The 19,928-nt window shown below is 44.2% G+C and overlaps 1 protein-coding gene across 11 annotated transcripts in view; it reads right to left on the bottom strand.

Moving 5' to 3' along the window:
• The window catches only part of macf1a (microtubule actin crosslinking factor 1a), a 266,103-nt gene that overhangs the window by 64,932 nt on the left and 181,243 nt on the right, over positions 1-19,928 (bottom strand). For all 11 annotated transcript variants that reach the window (XM_083785940.1, XM_083785948.1, XM_083785944.1 and 8 more), the window contains 3 exons: positions 19,092-19,298; positions 16,776-17,093; positions 12,876-13,058 (listed from right to left, as the gene is read on the bottom strand). In XM_083785940.1, the coding sequence (XP_083642066.1) occupies positions 12,876-13,058; positions 16,776-17,093; positions 19,092-19,298 (708 nt within the window). The remainder of the gene's footprint in view (positions 1-12,875; positions 13,059-16,775; positions 17,094-19,091; positions 19,299-19,928) is intronic.

Genomic DNA, 19,928 nt, shown 5'->3' with positions numbered 1-19,928 from the left:
ACACACACCACACACCACACACACACACACAAAGATTCAAACCCAAGTGTTCACAGATGTGGGCTCACTACCAAGACAGAAGAGATGGAGGAGAGGAGAGGAAGAATGGACAAAAAAAGGGGAAATAAAGTATGTAGAGGAAAAACATTAAAGAATGAGGAAGGATCAAAGGAAAGAGAAAGAATGAGGGTGGTAGGGGGAATTTAGGGCCCAGCTGAGAGAAACGGGTAGGAAAGAATGAAAGTGGATGGGAGAAACAGTGAGAGGAGTAGTAGGGGAAACTACTAAATGGAGATTATGTTCATTTAATTTGCTCATTCAACTAACTGCCCGCGGCCCCTCTCACCCCCCTCCCTCCCCCTCCTCTCCATATGGACTGAGTCACTCCCCCCCCCCCTCCCCCAAGGATCTGTTCATAGATGTTAAATTAGATTAGATTAAATTTAGCATCCTTTATCCATCCATCCCCCCCCACGCCACTAATTTCCATTCATCCCTCCATGGTCACTGCTGTTGAAAGAGTCACAAAAGTGTGCGTGGGGGGGTGTGTGTGTGTGTTGGGGGGGGGGGGGGGGTATTATGCACTCTGGGCATGGCATTTTCACTGCCACGGTTAGTGGTTGAAATCCCTGGTCTCTCTAAACTACCTCCCCTGGCCAGCAGGGGCACCTGATGGAGAAGAAAGGAACTGGTCAGAATAACGTGTTCCTTCCACTCGCTACGTCCGGGGGAAACTCTCCCCTGTCAGGTGAAAAGAAACAGCTTGGACTCCTCATGCATATAAGGAAGCATGCGGTCAGTCCGCTGCCCCCCCCCCCCCCCCCCCCCCAACACATTATTATAGGTTTCTGGATGATATTTTTGGAATATGGGAACATAGCAAGGAAGAATTCCAGGAATTTATTGATGTTCTAAATAGCCATCATAGATCCATAACGATAAAATTTGTGACACACACTGAAAGGATTGACTTTCTTGATGTAACAATCTTTAAGGGCCCTAACTTTAACACAAATGGGAAACTAGACTTAAAAGTATTCTTTAAAGAAACAGACACCCACGCCCTATTACACAAAACGTCATTTCACCCGACACACTCTTACACAGGGATAGTCAAATCACAACTACTAAGATTCCACAGGATTTGCACGCAAAGAAGTGATCTTCTAAAAGATTATAAAATTATATCGGCCTACAGAAAAAACAAAAACCTTAAAGATTATCTAGTACACAGCAAGCTAAAAGAAATCAACACACCAGCACGCGAGGGACCAGAATACTTCAAACCCAAACAATTAGTCAAAAATAGAACTACAAAACGCATGTTAGAGATTAAACAACAAATAACAACTAGAACCAGCAACTGCATTTACTTAATCACATGTGACAAATGTGGTTTACAATATGTCGGAGAAACGGGTAAAACAATAGGTACAAGGCTGGGACAACACAGGTACAATATTAACAATGGAAAAAAGACAACCACAAGGTTTGTGCAACATTTCATGGCTCATGGCATTGAAGCTCTAAAATGCACTGGACTTCAACATAATCCCAACTGGACAGTAGGACAAAGACGTTTTAATGAAAAACAGTGGATTAAGAACCTCAACACGGATTTTCCGGGAGGTTTAAACATGCCTAAAATCAGATCTTGAAAACAACAAAACCTAAACGCAGGATTAAACTGGAGAAATCTAAAAATGATTGGATCAGACTTCCTTCCGATACATGGCGAATGCATTTATTCCTATTTAGACACAGTGCACTGAAGTTTTTTAATTTCCCCCCCAGTTTGGCAGAGGAAGTGTAGCGCCCAGGATTACATTAGATAATTGACACTGGGTGAAAAAATGGGTTACAAAATTCAAGAAAAAAAAAAAGAAATCCCTGGGTGTAGCCCATGGACATAGCATTAACACTGCTGGGGCTAGGGGCTCAAAACCCTGTGTAGCTCAATGAGCAAAGCCATTAAAACTGCTGGGGTTAAGGGTTCAAATCCCACGGGTTCCAAACTAAAATGTTGGCACTTGGAAAGGCATTTTACAGTTGAGAAAGCACATCCCTTAAATTGCATAATTGTTCACGTTATTATGGTTTTGCAGAAGAGACAGAAAACCATTGAGAGGATAAATTACGTGTGCACACACACATTAACGTGTGTACACACACATTAACGTGTGCACACACAGGTGTACTAGAGCATACATTATTGACCTTTCTGGGTCGTTTGTTTGCTCATGGGAAAACACCTGTTGGAAGTTAAATGGAGAGCACTTTCTCTCTCTCTCTCAACACAACAGCACTGTTCTGTTCAAAGTGCCGTGACATTTAATCACTTTAAGCCCGGCCTTCCTATTTAGGGCATCATGCAGTAGGTGATTTAAAAATCACACCTGTGTGAAGTGAGGGGTGCTTTATCATCTTGCATCATCACGATATCATAACAGAACATGCATGCCGACAGACAAAACAAACATTAAACTGATCAGTGTTAATGGCATTTAATGTTTGCGTTAGTGAGAAAACAAACATTACACTCTGTACATTGTCAATGGCGTTTTTAATGTGTGTCTAGACAAGACAAACACTAAACCTGTATATAGGAGGGGCTAGCACCCCTCAAAAAAAAAATATATATATATAGTTTGTGTCTTGGCCAAGGCCAAGGACCCCTTAGCTGAGAGAGAGATTAAGCAGGGACCCCCACACACACACACACACACACACACACAGGATTCATGTTAAATGTGTGTTTCCATACATTTAACACTCTTCTCTTTTTTCCCTGTACAGCAAACCTCTTTACCGAAAATAGCCTTTTGTAAATAAATGGAGCTAATGTTCCCCCAGAATAAGGATAAATAAATAGAGCTAATGTTCCCCCAGAATAAGGATGCAAGGGTTCAAGTGGATACAACAATGTAATACATAAAATAATAACGTCCCTATCACACAAAAATTTAAGTGACTTGAAGATGAAGTGGTTAATGTATTTTCACTCCTCAGTGTGCACTTTCCAATATATCTTGTTTCACCTCCTGTCACTAGGCAGCAGAAAGAATGCACATACCCCTTCTTTCTTTCCCCATCTCTCTCCCTCCTCCCCGTTTACAAGTCAGTCTCTGCCTCTCGAGTATAGTTTTATATTAACTATACAGGAGAGTTCTACCTGTGTGTGTGTGTGTGTGTGTGTGTGTGTGTGTGTGTGTGTGTGTGTGTGTGTGTGTGTGTAAGCATTTATTTTAGACAGCTAGAAATACAGTATGTACATACACACAGAGAAAGAGAGAGAGCGAGCGAGCGAGAGAGAGCATAGAGGGAGTGAGAGAGAATGAGAGCATAGAGGGAGCATCCGCCCTGCTGATTAACTACCATGCTCAATAAACTAACACACCTGTCAATCATCTGCAAACACCATCATCACTTATAACCGTGTGTCTATACTTGTATGTGTGAGTAATCTCTCAAGACAGATTTAGTTGATGGGCTCCCAGATAATTGGTGTGTGAGAGACTATATATTCGTAAAGCGGATATTATTATTAAGGTCGCGGTTTACTATGAAAGCCTGCATCTCCCGTCAGTCACACCTCCATAAATGGTCACGCCTCCATATATGTCTTGTGACATCACTGTACTCTCAAGACACTTCCCCCGCACCCTTAGATCTCCATATGACCTGACATTCCATTATGTTGATCTGACCTCATCAAACCCTGTGCACTCAAGACACGCTCCATATATGGCCAGACCTCATCAAACCCTGTACACTCACCCACACTGCCACCCCCAGTGCCACCCTTAAATCTTCATTATATGGAGCTGACCTGTTGTGACATTCCATATGTTGATCTGACCCCCCCACTGCCGTCACCCAGGTGGATGCGTGCACACGACCTCGCCCCTTTAGGGTGAGTTTGCCTGTGTGTCATATACCTACAGTACGTGGGTGTGGAATTTCCCCAAAACAAGCCTAGTAAAGTAAGTGTGTGAGCAGCAGCACACAAACACACATAAACACACACACAAGCTACTGGGCACATAAAAATCTTCACACTTTCACGGCTCAAAGTCTTGCTAACAGTCTCTGCGAGGCCGTGTGTTTCCATTTAGCTAAGCACTCTACGTAAGTTTACTGTCCATGTGTGAGGGATACCGTTATGGTTGAAACCCATAAACCCCCCCCCCCCCCACACACACACACACACACACACACACACAGACACGTGTGCACACATACACCCCACCTGTGCGGTGGTCTGCTGAGTCCATTGTGGGGGCACAAATAGCAGCGACTCCTGCAAATTGAGCAGACGCTGCACAAACACACACACACCATTTCTGAGCACATAAGTCCTTCCTTCTATTCTTAGCCATGGATATACACTGTATGATGTAGCCTATTATTTTAGTTTGACAGTTTACATGAAACATGGAGTCTTATGTTCGGTATGCAAACGAAAGAAAATTGTGAAAGAATGATTGTATACAGAGAGAGAGAGGCGCGCGCACACACACACACACACACACACACACACACACACGCACACACAAAATATTTGAATATCCACTGCACATGCCAATGTTCTAACTAACCCAATAAGAGAAACTAAGCATACTTTCTAGAGAGGCTTTGCATTGTATATAGAGGCATTGGCAATACCCAGCATGTACTCTAAGATAAAGATACAGGACAATGAAGCACAATAGGTGAAATTGAGTGAGTGAGTGAATCAGTGAGTGAGTAAGTGTCTGTGTGTGAGAGTGAGTGAGTGAGTGAGTGAGTGAGTGAGTGAGTGTGTGAGAGTGAGAGTGAGAGTGAGAGTGAGAGAGAGAATCTAGAGGGGCTAGGGTTAGGCCATGCTGTGGCATGCCATTCTAATTCACAACAGCTGAAACAATACAGGGTCTTAAGAGGAGAAAGGCCAAGACATAACGCGCTGCACACACACACATACACACACACACACAAAATTAAAAGATGGCAGGTTACAGGAAGGGGTGGGTACCGTGAGTAGAGGAATCAGGTTATAGAAACAACATTAGCTTGATCCAATCAGCCCCTTAGAGAAAACACAGACAGACACACACAAGATTTACGTACACAAACACAGAAGAGTTTATGCTGAGAAAGGACACACACACACACACACACACACACACACACACACACACACACACACACACACACACAGACACACACACACACACACCTCAGACAGAGAGAAAGGTGGAAAAAGCACAGACATAAAGTAGTCCAGGAAAGAGGAAAGCTTTGCAGAGCTAATAAACAGTGTTGTCCAGATGACGTATGGGTGTGATTATGTGGGTGAAGTCACCACAGGGTTACTGTGCTCCGACATACTGTGTAGCCTTCACTTAGCATAGGATATATAATGCAAGCAAATACACTAAATTAGCTAACATGGCTGCTTAGTGGAGCAAGCTAGCCAAGTAACTTTAAGCCTCGCTGGAACTTGATAAAATACAGGACTGGCGTGGATGCTTTGAACTTTCTTTTGTCCCCTCTGGGCCTCCGAATTCCGAAAGTCACCCGAAAATAAATAGGAATGAGGCAACTGGTTGGTCAATATGTACATTTTGATTGATTCCATTTCCCCACAGCCAAATCTAAGAAGCTAGTGCGAAAATCTAGCCAATTGCGTACCTTAAAGAAGTGATGGTCACAATTCAAAAGATCAATAAAAACAACAATTCCTCAATATTTAAGCTTAGTACAGGTTATTAATCAGGTTCTGTAAATTAAGATGGGGAAGAACTACGGCTTTGTGGCTTGGCCAGAAAAATAACAACTGTTTAGGTTCTACGCTGGTCCTGGCTCAGCACGGATCGGCTTTCACACCCACGGGCACCAAATTGCTGACACTGTGTGTGTGTGGGGAAGAAGCATGACTCAGATTTACTGTACTCACTCACAGCACCAGAGAATACAAATCAGATCATACTGTAGCCTATAAGAGAAGGAGGCGGGTGTGATTCACTATTTTCTCTTTTTTGTTCTTGCCCATAACATAACGAAAACCAAATCCATACCACATAGTTACTATGTCATAGTACACTAATTCTACCATGTTTTGAGTATGTAGAGCGTTGACACTGGAATAACGACACTACCTGTATGACACTGTACTGTATACTACTACCATTGCTTGAGTTTTTAGAGTGGAGTGCAAAAGGAGGAGAGCTATATCCACAGCTGAGAAAAAAGGTATTCAAAAAAGGTATTCATCAACCCATATTCATTGGGTCATTTTCGCTGTAAAGCTTTTGAATTAGATCCTGCCGGCTGCCGCTAGTTGGTGAGTTGCAGTCAATGACTCACCTCATTTCCTGTTAGAACAAGGTAGTACTGTATGTGATTTTTTTTAAATTAATGTAAAGTTCTACATTCTGATAGTAATCAGAATTACAGAGGGTTAGTGAACAGAAAATGCATGTTTCAGGTGGGACACCAACGTTATCCAATCCGGAGAGAAAACCTTGTACGTCCAAAACGGTTACTGCCATAATAACGGTGTCATACGACACTGACAAAGTATCAAAAAAACATTACAAGATTAAATATGGAGATACAAGGTTTCACCCTGAGGATATAGGGTGGAAAGCAAGCCCCCAGTATCCAGTATCCAACGTTGAAGATGCCACTACCTACTGGCGAAATGTGGAATTGCAGCACTTTCATGGAGGCAGACGGTAAATGGTAAATGGTGCATTTATATAGCGCCTTTATCCAAGGCGCTTTACAGAGATTGTGCATTACATTCACCCATTCACACACACACATTCATACACCGATGGCAGCGGAAACCATGCAAGGCACCAACTAGCACATCGGGAGCAATTAGGGGTTCAGTGTCTTGCTCAAGGACACTTCGACAGTAACTCTGGGGGAGCCCGTGTTCGAACTGGCAACCTTACGGTTGGGGGGCGGTGCTAACGCTCCGGTTCGGTCTCTATCCTTTATAGCTCTATGGAGGAAAGAGGGCGATAGGATCAGAGGACAGCAAGACAGGAGATCAGAGAGATACTGTACACATACTGTACAGGACAGAAAGAATGGATGGGGTGAGGACATGGGAGTCACAAGGCCATGATTTAGGACAGGGATTTCCACAAATACTGAAGGGAAGCACACACGCGCGCGCCTCCCTTTCCCCTGTCAGAGAGTAACCAGTAACCAGCCCTGTCCTGGTATGCAGCTGCAGTATGGGGCTTAGCCATATTACATCCTGTGTGTGTGTGTGTGCGCGTGGGTGCGTGCATGCTCATCTCCAGCCACCCAGAGACTAAGTCAGCTGCTTAGGGACCGAGGGAGATGGGGGGGGATGTACATCGATGTTGGTGCCCCACCCTTGTGTGTGTGTGTGTGTGTGTGTGTGTGTGTGTGTGTGTGTGTGTGGGCGAGGTAGACAGCTGAGATTCCGGTTGCACCCTGAAAAAGCCTGGAATTAGAAGCATCCTCTGATGCGCGGTGCACTCACACACACGCACGCGCATGACACCGTTGGCCCACCCGACACCTCTAAATACACTCTCAGATTCCACAGTAGCACATATGCTGATGGTGTATGGTCATGTATAAACATGTACATGACAGACAGACAGACAGACAGACAGACAGACAGACAGACAGACAGACAGACAGACAGACAGACAGACAGACAGACAGACAGACAGACAGACAGACAGACAGACAGACAGACAGACAGACAGACAGACAGACAGACAGACAGACAGACAGACAGACAGACAGACAGACAGACAGACAGACAGACAGACAGACAGACAGACAAATGAGAGCGGTGCCTGGCACAGTACCTCTGGCATGTGTATTTTGACAGATGTGATAATGCTGGTAGTGGAATATGAGACAGAAGGAGGCGGTAGATGGACAGAGTTTGAGAGAGAGGGAGAGAGAGAGAGGTTAATGGAGAGTAAGTGAGGGAGAGCAAAGTGGATAACAAATAATACAGACCATTTAATAGAGATTGCATGAACGTCGACTTCCTGCATTCTCGGTAACCCACACCCCCGCCCCCCACCAGTGACCCAGTGTCTCTCCATGAGCTCATTGTTTGGAGGATTTAACAATAAGACCCGGCTGGTCTGACAACATCAGCTCCCACTCTCATGGGCCTTTTACCCTCTGGCTCCCCCCCTCTTCCCCCCCCCCCCCCCCCCCCCCCCCCACACACACACACACACACACACACGCCTTCTTTAAGCGGAGGAATGACATCATCCCTTTGGATTGGAAATGGGGTCCGCCTGGGAGGGGATGGAGGGAGTGAGGAGGGGAGGGAGTGGTGGGGTGGCCCAGGCTGTTTCGGACCCAGACATGTTTAGTTTTGAAATGACCCCAGTTGGATCAGTTACTGAGCAGGAGAGAGGAGGGGCTAGAGAACGAGAGAGAGAGAGAGCGCCTTTGAGAGTGAACAACAGCAAGAATCTTGGGAGAGTTTGTTCATCTCGCTCTCTTAATTCCAGAATTGATTATTGATGATAAAATTGCTGTAGAAAATATATAGCTGACAATTTAAATAAATAACCCAATAACCAGTGAGGAACCATCTCTCTGTATATTCTTCCAGAATACACTCCTCTCTAAGGGGAACCATATCCTCTCTATTTTGGACTACAGTTCCTCGTTACAGTGTATCCCTCCTTTCTCTCTCCCTCATTCCTCGCCTCCCTATAAATACCCTTTGCCTGCCCCCAGACAGATTATACAGACGGACCCAGGCACTCACGGTCACACACACAGGCACACATGCATACAGTGACACACAGTCACACACACACACACACCTCCAGACAGACCTTTTCTCCATGCTCTAGATACTTTGCAGACTGAATCCACTCTCTCCACTCTGCTGCTGAGACTCATGTACCCAGGGAGTCTGCCTTCCAGACACACACGCACGCATGCACACACAGACACATACACGCAGAGCATGATGTATGCGGCACATAGTCAATACACACTCCATCATCAAGCCTCTGCTCTTCAGGACAGAATAGAACGCAACACAATGGAATAGAATAGAACAATTGCCTTGTCTAGACTAGATTAGACTAGACTGGAACACAGCAAAATTGTATTAACAGATTGACTAATTTAAACACAAAATGTATTTAATGATGAATTAATGGACAGACAGACAGACATACTCGGCTGGCAATGAACAAAAATGATTAACGTAACTATTGGTGAGTCATTTATTCTGCCCTTGTATGCTCTCTTTAAATTCAGCTTTTCACATTTCTCTCTCTCGCTCTACACCTCTTTATCTCCCCTGTCTGTTTGTCCTCTGTAACACATTCATCCAGCTTGCTCTCATTAACAAACACACACAGGGGTAAGGCGTGGAGAGAGAGAGAGAGAGAGAGAGAGAGAGAGAGAGAGAGAGAGAGAGAGAGAGAGAGAGAGAGAGAGAGATGGGGGGAGGGAGAGAGAGATATGGGGGGAGGGGGGGAGAGAGAGAGAGAGAGAGAGAGAGAGAGAGAGAGAGATGTGCAGTACCCAAGATGCAGTTCACTAATCTACCCATATGCACTGTCAAACCTGGAGTGTTCATTTAACTGTCAAATTGGAGCCTTATGGAGTAATGGGTAAATGAACACTCTTGCTGTGTACGTCTAATACCAGAAGGAGTGATCACTCTCGCTCCCGAGAGGCGACCAGGACCGGCACTAAATATTTCAAATGCACCAAAAGCATTAGCCTCAATGCAGTATCATGTGACTCATCGATCAGTTGATAAAGGATCTGCCTTCCCATGAGCCCTGTGTGGCTATGATCAGTGATTGGAACAAGGATTCAAAAGCGTAATTTATACTCGATGAAGCATGATGCGTCGTTAGCTTGACAATCTGTCATTTCCGTCAAGCAACACTGTCGTAGAGTATAAATGAGGCTAACGGTTGCGGTTGCGTATGAGGGGTTTGGGGGTTAGATTCTTTCAGAATCTTTACTTGTCATACATACTTGCATGCTTTCATCACTGGACAGGAAATGACATCGCAGTCCCAGTACTCCTTTGAGGAGAATGATGTGCTGAAGCATAACAAGAGTGTTCTGTCATCCTGGCGCTCGCTCTTAGCACCATACACACACACACACACACACACTACACTGGTTCATGTTCCTCTACAGGTCCTTACAGCACCATACATACACACACTGGTTCATGTTCCTCTACAGGTCCTTACAGCACCATACATACACACACTGGTTCATGTTCCTCTACAGGTCCTTACAGCACCATACACACACACACTGGTTCATGTACCTCTACAGGTCCTTACAGCACCGCTCTTATTACATACACACTGGTTCATTTTCCTTACAGGTCCTTACAACACCGGGAGTGTGACCTATAAACAATATATAATGTGAAAATGTGTCGTGAATATTTCACATCAAGCTCAAATTAATTTGGTGGCGATTCATACATGGTTGATGTTTTTATTTGGGGTAAAAAATATCGACCTTGTCTCGCTTTATCGCCTCATTATATTGTGAAAAAACATTTTCGTATCGCTAGTGGTTCACTCTCGAGGTTTTGGCGTATACCCACCACGGTCATCTGCAAGGAGTTGGTGAAGTAATTAAACTTTTAGCACAATAGATATGCCAGCACAGCACATTCCTGAGGCCAGCTCCTATGGAAGTCTCCACACGACAGAAGACATACTGCTGAGGGAGCTGGGAGTCATGCTGTCTTAGTGTCTTGGCACGCAAGAGCTAAAGAAATCTCTACAAGGGAAGGGCAACGTCCTGTAATTAATACCACATCTTGGACACGTGGACGGCACTGATTAGTCTGACTATAACGCTTTAAATCTAGGGCCAAAATAAATTTCTGATCTTGTGTGATATCATGAACCATCCAGACCTCTCAGGTCTTATGGGAAAGGTCTCTTGAAATAAAATGTGGAGAAGTAGCATTACATTTTTATGAAAACACTCTTATTTCTTATAAAACTAAAGACCTATCCGTTTGCCGCTGCCTTTGATTATACTTCACTTTTCCCGCTTCCTCTGCACTGTATAGATCAGGCTTCATGCCATCTTTTATACAATGAATTTCTTGCATTTAGCTCCCTGCAGTGAATGCTAAAATGTCAGTGCAGGTGGTACACTATGTCCATGGCTATACCACCCCTAAAGAAAAACAACGCCCAATATTCTGAACGCGAGTATTATTTTCTCCAATATCAATTTCAGAGTTGTCATCCATCACCAGGGTGACGAGGCTAGACGAACTCCACCAGAACACCAGAGGGTTGGGTGGGAGGAGAGAGAAATGCATGATAGAATGATAGAGAAATGCGTTTGTGTGAGAGAAAGAAATTGTGTGTGTGTGTGTGTGTGTGTGTGTCCGTGCGCACATGTGGTAAAAGAAAGACTGAGACAGTCGAGACGTCATATCTACCTTTCAGAGAAGAAAGTGTGTGATTCACCACAATGTGTCAGGCGTTTCAGAAACGTGTGACTCACACAAACCACTAGAGTCCCTTCTTTTAAGCTAAAGGGTGCACACACCCACACACACACACACACACACACACACACACACACACACACACACACACACACACACACACACACCCTCCCTATACCCCATGGTCTGTCTGAGACAGAGGAAGTGAGGGTGAACTATGAGCCCTGACAAAGCTCTACAAACATTCATTGGACACAGCCAAGGAGAGGAGCTCACTGCATGCGCACACGCACATGCACACGCACACGCACACACATGCACACGGCGACTAAAGCTACAAAATGACCATGCATGGTCAGCAAAATGAATAGGGTAGGCTTAAACAACACAGGGACCTGGTTATGGAGAAGAATGTAGCAGGAGAATGTATGGAGAGAGAAGATGAAATAATGAAACAAAAACATTATGATTGATTGATGCTTCACTGCGTCACTGGAGCGCTAAAAAGAGTTGAAGCCAACTCGACTTTGTTTTGTAGCATGTCACGCCCGTCATGCTGTGACAAGTGTCAGGCATCAGTTTAGCTTCATGTCGCTGACTTCCACTGAAAATGAATTGTCGCCCGTTGCTTTGGCACAGCTAGTGTGAACGCAGTATGGGACTCAGGGAAACCACTGATACAATACAAATGTACCCTATTCAGTTACACTTCAAATCACATCCTCCAAATGGTTTACTAACATACAACATAACATGACAAAGCAACTACGATGTCCTAACCTTAGTTTTCAGCCACAGCTTAATGGAAAGCCCGGCAGCATTATTTCCATGACATTACTCAACAACATTTTTTTAATTAAAATGTATACATCTAGGAAGTCTCATTGAGATACAAATAGTTTTAAGATGGCACCAATATGCTATTTCATTTAGATTAAAGAAAACACTGTAAAATACTCAAAATAAGTAAAACACACAGCCTTTGGACTTTAACCATAAGGGAAGGGATCACATGTACTTACTGTCCAAGTGCAGTACATTTGCACAATATCTGGAATTTGTACATTTAACCTAATCAATCTATTAGGAGCAGTGGGATGCTACTCATCAGCCCCTGGGGAGTGGTTAGAGCTCAAGTGCACTTGTAATGCAATGCCTTGAGGAGCAGGGATCAAACCGGGAACCTCCCTATTCATAAGTGAGCAACTTTCCTCCTGAGCCACCTGAAGTAACAAACAGCTTGGTGCGAAGCATCCATAGAACATGTAGAACATTTCAACACTGCAGAATGTGCACATTGTACAGACAAGACCTCATGCATATACACACATACACCACCACAACACGCACCAACATATTCAAATCCACTGATGCCATGTGCGTAAAAAGGCCAGTCCATTCCTACCTTGAACTCGTGCAGCTGCTGTTTGATTGTCTCCACCTCGGTGCCGACCATGCCCTGGCCGTTCAGGCCCTCCTCTGCACTTCCCACAAGGCCTTGCAGATCGGTCACTAGCCCGTAGAACTCGCGGACCTTCTGAGACGCGTCGTCAATCTGGTCCAACTTGGCCTGGCCTCGCTCATTCAGCTGGAGATGAGGAACAGAGGCAGGGGAGAAACGCGTCGATCAATGACTGGGCATGTCATAAAAATCACACCCATGTGAACTGAGTGGTGCAACTCCCCTCTCCCCCCCCCTCCTCTCTCTCTCTCTCTTTCTCTATCTCATTAGCAGGCAACAGTACAGCTCTATCTCTCTCTCTGTTTCTGCACAACAGCGCCCCTACTGGTACTAATAGTCATACTCGTGCTCATACATAGGTGAAGACATAGGCGGACACGGACATTGCTGTTTCTTGGAGTGGTTGCACCACTCAAAAATAGGCAAACATTCTGTGCAAATAGGTGAATATTTGGTGAAAAGAGGTGAACACTGAGCGATAATAGGCAAATGTCAGCTTTTTTAAACGTTGCAGTTTTTGGTTACCCTGACTGGGAGAGTCCTACATAGATTCTAGTATCCGTGAAAAATAACAGTGTAATGGTTGGACTGCGGGTCCAAAATTCTTTAATCTTTAAACAGGTTCATCATCATAATGCAGTAAATGTACAGTAAACGTTCATGTTTCACATAATGTTTAGGCTCAGAGAGCGAGTTGATGTTCAGGCTAGATTTATATGGTTGCCATTCAAAGGCGCACAGCACACCAGTCCTTGTGAGGTGCCAGCCAACAGATTAAACACTCCATAATCAAAGCGTAAAGGCTGCACACTCGTAGCCTCTTCTTCAGTGTCCCTAAAGAAGGCTGCATAATCTGTCCGAAACATTCTTCTGTCTCTGTGTCCGGAATAAAATGTTCATCGGAGTGTACTACGTATACTTATATACTTATATATATATTATTATATATTATTTAGGATAGATTTATAAACAGCAAAACAGTTGCATCAAAAAAGTGCCCTTCTGGGCACAGGTCTCCACCAGGATTTCTTCCTCAACCTAGTGTGAATATGCGTGCACAGTTTCATCGCAATCGGGCGCTGCGTTGAGGAGTTGTGGCGATTTGTACAAAGCAGGCTACTCCTGAAAACTGTAGGAGCCAATCGTGGCAAATCAGGATGGAATATGATAAATCAAACAAACCTGTCTTGATCACATGACTATGGAGATCATGTGTACCGATTTGCGTGGAATTTGGATAAAATCTGAAGGAGTAATAATAGAAAATGTGTTTTACATATGTCGGCCTCCTGGTGGCGCTATAAAGAGCAGATGTGAAAGATTCCAGGCAAAGGTTTTTCCTTGGCCTCTAGGGAGTTGGCATACAAAGTTATCCACAGATCCGTGCAGTTAGAGGTAAAAACACTTTTCGGCCAGTTATAGCGCCACCTTGAGGCTGAGTTGAAATTGTTCATGTGGCATTTCGTCCTTGGCCTAGTGGGAATGTGGGTGCACAATTTCACGGAAATGACGCGATGTGTTCATGATTTGCAGCATTTTGTTTGAAACTGAGCACTCCTGTGAACTTTGGAAGCCAATCTTAACCAATCAGGATGGAGTCTGAGAAATCTGAAAGACCGGTTTCGTTGAATGGCTCTAGAGAGACTGTGTACCAATTTGCGTGATGTTTGGACAAAATCTGTAGGTGTACTGTGCAAAAACTTGTTTTGCACAAAGCGGCCTCCTGGTGGCGCTATAACAGGTAAAGTTCTCAAACTCTGCCCGAACTCGACCAGGCCCGACCAAGCCCGACCCGACCCGACGTTTTAGGGCCGGGCCGGGCCCCAAAAATATGCTAATTAGTCGGGCCGGGCCGAGCCTCGGGCTCTGTGATTTTCCGCAATTTTATTCTTTTTTTTTTTTTTTTTTTTTTTAAGTGTTATTATAATAAAAATAGCAATTCTGTTATTTGTGTAATGTGATTGTGTATACGTGTATGTATTTATTATGAAGAGGGCTGCGCTAGGGGATTCACTTGTGACAGGAGGACTGGAGACGGGGGTCGCATCGCACTGGCATTTCAGACTCGGAGGCCTCGTACACACATGTCAAACCATGTGACTTCCATTGGAAAAGCATTGAGAATGAGGCGGCCATGAAACACAGACAGAACAGATCATGTCAGTCCAGCATGTGTGTACGAGGCCAGAGCAGCATTGCAGCCTGCCCCACGCGCAGGCAGTAGAGAACAGTGGACGGTGAGAGACTTGCTTGCTACCGCTGGTTTCCCTCTGGTTTGCGCACCAAACGAGCTACTAACCACCAGTTAACTTGCCAAGTTGCCATATGCTTAAATATTTTATAAAATCAATCGGATTATCACAGCTGAAGAAGCGTCAGGTCGTCATGTTGCACCGAGTCTCGTTAACCCAGCTGGCTGCGATGAATAAAACCTAATTATTAATCAACGTCACCAAACGATCCAGTGATATATAACTTAGCTACGCGTAAAGCAACTTCACTTCAGAGGAAACTAAGGGAGGGAGCTGCAGCTGCTATTCGTGTTTACTCACCAGTCACCACCACTGTATGGAATCCATTAGAATGATTGGAAATGGAAGTTATGGAACATTAATAGCCTATTCTAACGTGAGTTACATACATCCTTTATTTCGATAAATCCGTTGATCTCCGTTCTCACTTTCACACTGAAACATGGCGCCGCTGCATGCGCTGCTATTTAGTGCTGCTTTTTTTTCTCTCTCTTTTTTTCCTGTCGGGCTTTTGTCGGGCTTCGGGCTAAACATTATGGCAATTTTTAGGGTAGGGCCGAGCCTCGGGCCCACCCAGTTAGGGTAGGGTCGGGCCGGGCCATACTTTTTGGGCCCGTTGAGAACTTTAATAACAGGCCGTTCTGGAAAGTTTGGGGCAGAGGTTCATCGTTGGCATCCAGGGAGTGTGTGTGCAAAATTTGGCATCGACCGGGTTAACGGTGGCCGAGATTAGCTGCTCACGGACACACGGACGGACACACACACGGACGGACGGACGGACACACGGACGGACGGAGTGCAAAACATACTCTCCCCCCATGCCTTCGGCCTGGTGGAGACAATGACATATATCGTAATGCAATAAAAAAATAAATGCCTACTGTTGTCAATCAGCCATAGTTCAACTCCAAATCGTTAGTATGATTGCATTTGGGTGACCTACCGATCAATACGCATTTGTCCAAATGATGCAGTAAACTGTGTCTAAATTGATTTTAAGAATGTCAGGCCAGCTATGAAAATGAATTAGCAGTGCCAAACACTGCAGTTAGGTTTGTGATGAGGTCACAAGCATATTGGACTAAAGCACTAAAGCACTTTTATTAAAAAAAGATATTATAAATTGCTAGGAGACGAGCCAAAACTCATGGAAACTTTCAGTTGGGTGATTCATAAATGTAATGTTGGCTATCTTAAACATTAGCTAACAATGGAAACTGTGAAAGAACGAGATAACTTCTCCCAGTCTCGTTTTTACAGCGTGGCTCAGCAGAAGACTATCCGTAGGTCTGTCTGTGTGTTTGTCCTGAGATAATCTCACAAACGCCTGGACTGATCAGTGCCAAATTTCTTGTGCCAGTAAGATAACTTAGTATCTCCATGCATTTTTCTTCCACATATTGTTTATATTCCTTTAAATATTTAATGGAAGTCAATGGGGCTTGGATCGGACTGAAACCTTGCCCAAATGCGGAGGCATACATCGTATACAGCATAGATGACTGAGCCACAGTCTGGCCAGATTAAGTAGTCCAAGATCCACATTGGAGCCAGAAACTTGGAAATGGAACGCTTTGCTGCACCCCCTCACCTTGCCAGCCTGTCGGCTCAGGGCCTCCGTTTCCCTGCGTAGAGCTAGCAGGTCGGGGGAGGATCCCTCGCGGCGCAGCATGGCGGTGCAGTCGGTGCCGTGGCCGTCCAGCTCGGACCTCAGGTCACCGAGGCGGGACAGGAAGCCGCGCAGGGCCTCCGCTTGGGAGGCCAGTGAGTCGGCGTCGCGTCCCACCGGACTGAGGGAGTCCAGCTCGTCGTCCAGGTCAGCCAGGCGGGAGAACACGTCACGGACGTGAGACTGGACCTCGCCCACGCCCTGCAGGCGGGTTTCCAGGGAGGAGCAGCAGTCTTCGATCTGGCAGAAGACCACACCAGAAAAGAACAGCCGTTAAAGAGGAGGTGGTGAAAATTTAGCTTTTTGGCAATGGATAATGCAATTAAACAAATCACCAAACCACAAAGTAATTGTAGTAAAAATAACTAACAGGTGGTAAGATTTGGGGGACATTATATCCTGTATCAAAGCTATTTGATTAAAAAAAAAAAAAACACTAGTGGACACAAAGTGAATTCAACTTCACATAATTTTATTGGAGCATACTGTATAACAGATTTGGGGGATTGTGTGTGTGCACGCATTTGTGAGAACTGCTCGAGAACGATCGACTCGGCTAGCCCAAGACTAGTGTTCACCCACATTTCTCCCCCTTTCCTCCTCTAGCCAACTTGATAAATATCATTGTCATTATTGACAATGATATATTATTGTCATTATTTTTTAAAGAAAAAAAGGAACCAAAAAGTACTCAAAATGTAAGCTGTCAGCACAGATACAATAGAATCATTGTCTCAGGGCCTGGCTAATGAAATCTTATCTGCTTGCTGAATCATCAGCCGCAAGCTCTGCAATGCAATGTTATTGGTTTCTCTTTAATGTGGAACAAATAGAATCGGATCAATGCACTGATGAGAAACACAAAATACAACTTTCCGTCAGCAACGGCATACAGAGCCCATGGTTACTCTATTATACCAAGAGCGCCATACAGGTTGAGTTTACATTACATTTATTTGGAAACTTAACAGTGCGAATATGGATATAATAAAGCCATGTTATGACGTTGTAATTTAGGCTCCTTGTTTGGGTAACAGTGTTTGGGTATGTTGAATGTCCACAATGACCATATATGAGCAGTGAAGCCCAAGTATGAAGAACTCTACCGACGGCTTTGGTTGTACTGCACTCTCTCATCTTGAGTGTCAACATAAGACACAAACACTCTTTCTCTCTCTGTCTCTCACTATCTATTTCAGTACCTCCTGTAACACACACACACACACACACACACACACACACACACACACACACACACACACACACACACACACACACACACACACACACACACACACACACACACACACACACACACACACACACACACACACACACACACACACAGACAATGGCCCTGTGTGTGAGTAGTTCCCTATTTCATACATGTTTTCCACACCAGGCTGCGTGGAAAACACCAGCCTAATAATTGTTATCATTCTTTCCATCAGTTTTTGTCTCTTCTTTGCTGCCTGTTCTCCCCATGCTTAGACTGTGTATGAAGGGTAAAAATGGTTACAATTTCTAGTTTGTATTGGCGATTGATTCCCTGAAGAAGACCTCCTAGGTCGCAACGTTGGATTCTTGTCAATAAATATGCAGCATCGTGGCTACGAGCGTGCAGCCTTTTTCTTGAAAAACGCACTGACCCAAGTGAATTTCAGCAACATGGGGAAACTAAACCTACGGAGAAGACTCAAATCAAACAATGTAAACACTCAAGAGAAGTCACAGAGCATGGTGCTTGACCCCTTGTCCTTGTCAAAGAGTTTAGTTACAACATTTGATTTGAAAGCAACTAACCTGCGCCGATTACTGGCATGAACACCAAGTCTACTAATATTACTGTGCTTATCTGTTTTATCTTATCTGTTTATCTGACGTTTAACTTACAAAAAATAAACTTGCGTCGTTGATATCATACAATCAAATATTTGAAATAGGTTGCATTTTGTTATCCTACGTATCTGCCCAGTGGTTTGACCTCTCTGAGAGTGTGAAAGCTGTTAGGACATTTTAAAGCACTTTGTGAGGTGTGCGAAAGCATTCTGAGACTTTCAGGTCAATTTCACACAACCTCTGGTCTTTAATTGCAATGTGATTGTTTAAAATGTTTAAAATGTGTTTTGTTCTGATTAAACAAAAAGCATATTATTGGTCAATTCTACTTGAATCTACACAACGCACAAGCAACATATTTTAGTTTTAGGTCAGTTTCACATGAGATTTCCTTCTCACCTTCTCAGTCACATCTCCATATTCTTTCTCTGTGTCTGTGGCCTGTTGCTGCAGCCTCTGTGCACCTTCAGTGCTGCCACCCGGTGTCCGGGGTGCGTCCTGAACCAGACCCTGAGCCAGGTCTTTGAGGTAGACCACCTGTGGCTGCAGGGACCTCAGGGTCTCCTGCTGGCTCCGCAGTCTCTCCAGACTCTTGGCACTGCATGCCTGTGGCGTGAGAGAGAGAGAGAGAAAGAGAGTGAGAGAAAGACAACACCAATATGGGATGAGGAAATTATATGTCCTCAAGATGATTTTGAGTGGAGACATGTGCAAAAGTAATACATCATACAGCATTTGTGTGTAATAGTGGTTTTACTTTTGTTATATCAATTTGCCTGAACTGTATACAGTAGATCTAAAGTTGTCTGCTTAAGCCTTAAGGTGACATTGAAGAGAATATGCAATTAACTACTGTACGTGAATGCAGTGTTACTGGAATTGATGTTATCACAACTGCTACACAAACTCAATCGATTGTTTTGACATATGTCATGTTTTAAAATATGAATATATCCAATATGATTGATCTGATATTGCGCAGTATTGGTCTTTCCCATCAAAACAGTATGACAGTACGTTTAATTACATCTTGGCAGAACAATTAATGATAGACCACAGAAACAACCCTAATATTTTTTATTCATTTGATGACATCTGGAGGACGGAGGAAGCGAGTAGACAGACATTTGTGTGGAATCTTCGCGTGTGGAAGAGTGTGGAAGTTAGAGTATTGGAATTTGGCTATTGTCTGGACAGAACACTACAGTACATCTGCTCTCCCCAGTTTCTCTGTAG

This window comes from Protomyctophum parallelum (assembly GCF_964188405.1).
Source record: "Protomyctophum parallelum genome assembly, chromosome: 1".
Lineage (NCBI taxonomy): Eukaryota > Metazoa > Chordata > Actinopteri > Myctophiformes > Myctophidae > Protomyctophum > Protomyctophum parallelum.
Note: the sequence above shows the minus strand (reverse complement) of the source record. Positions and strands in the feature narration are given on the sequence as shown.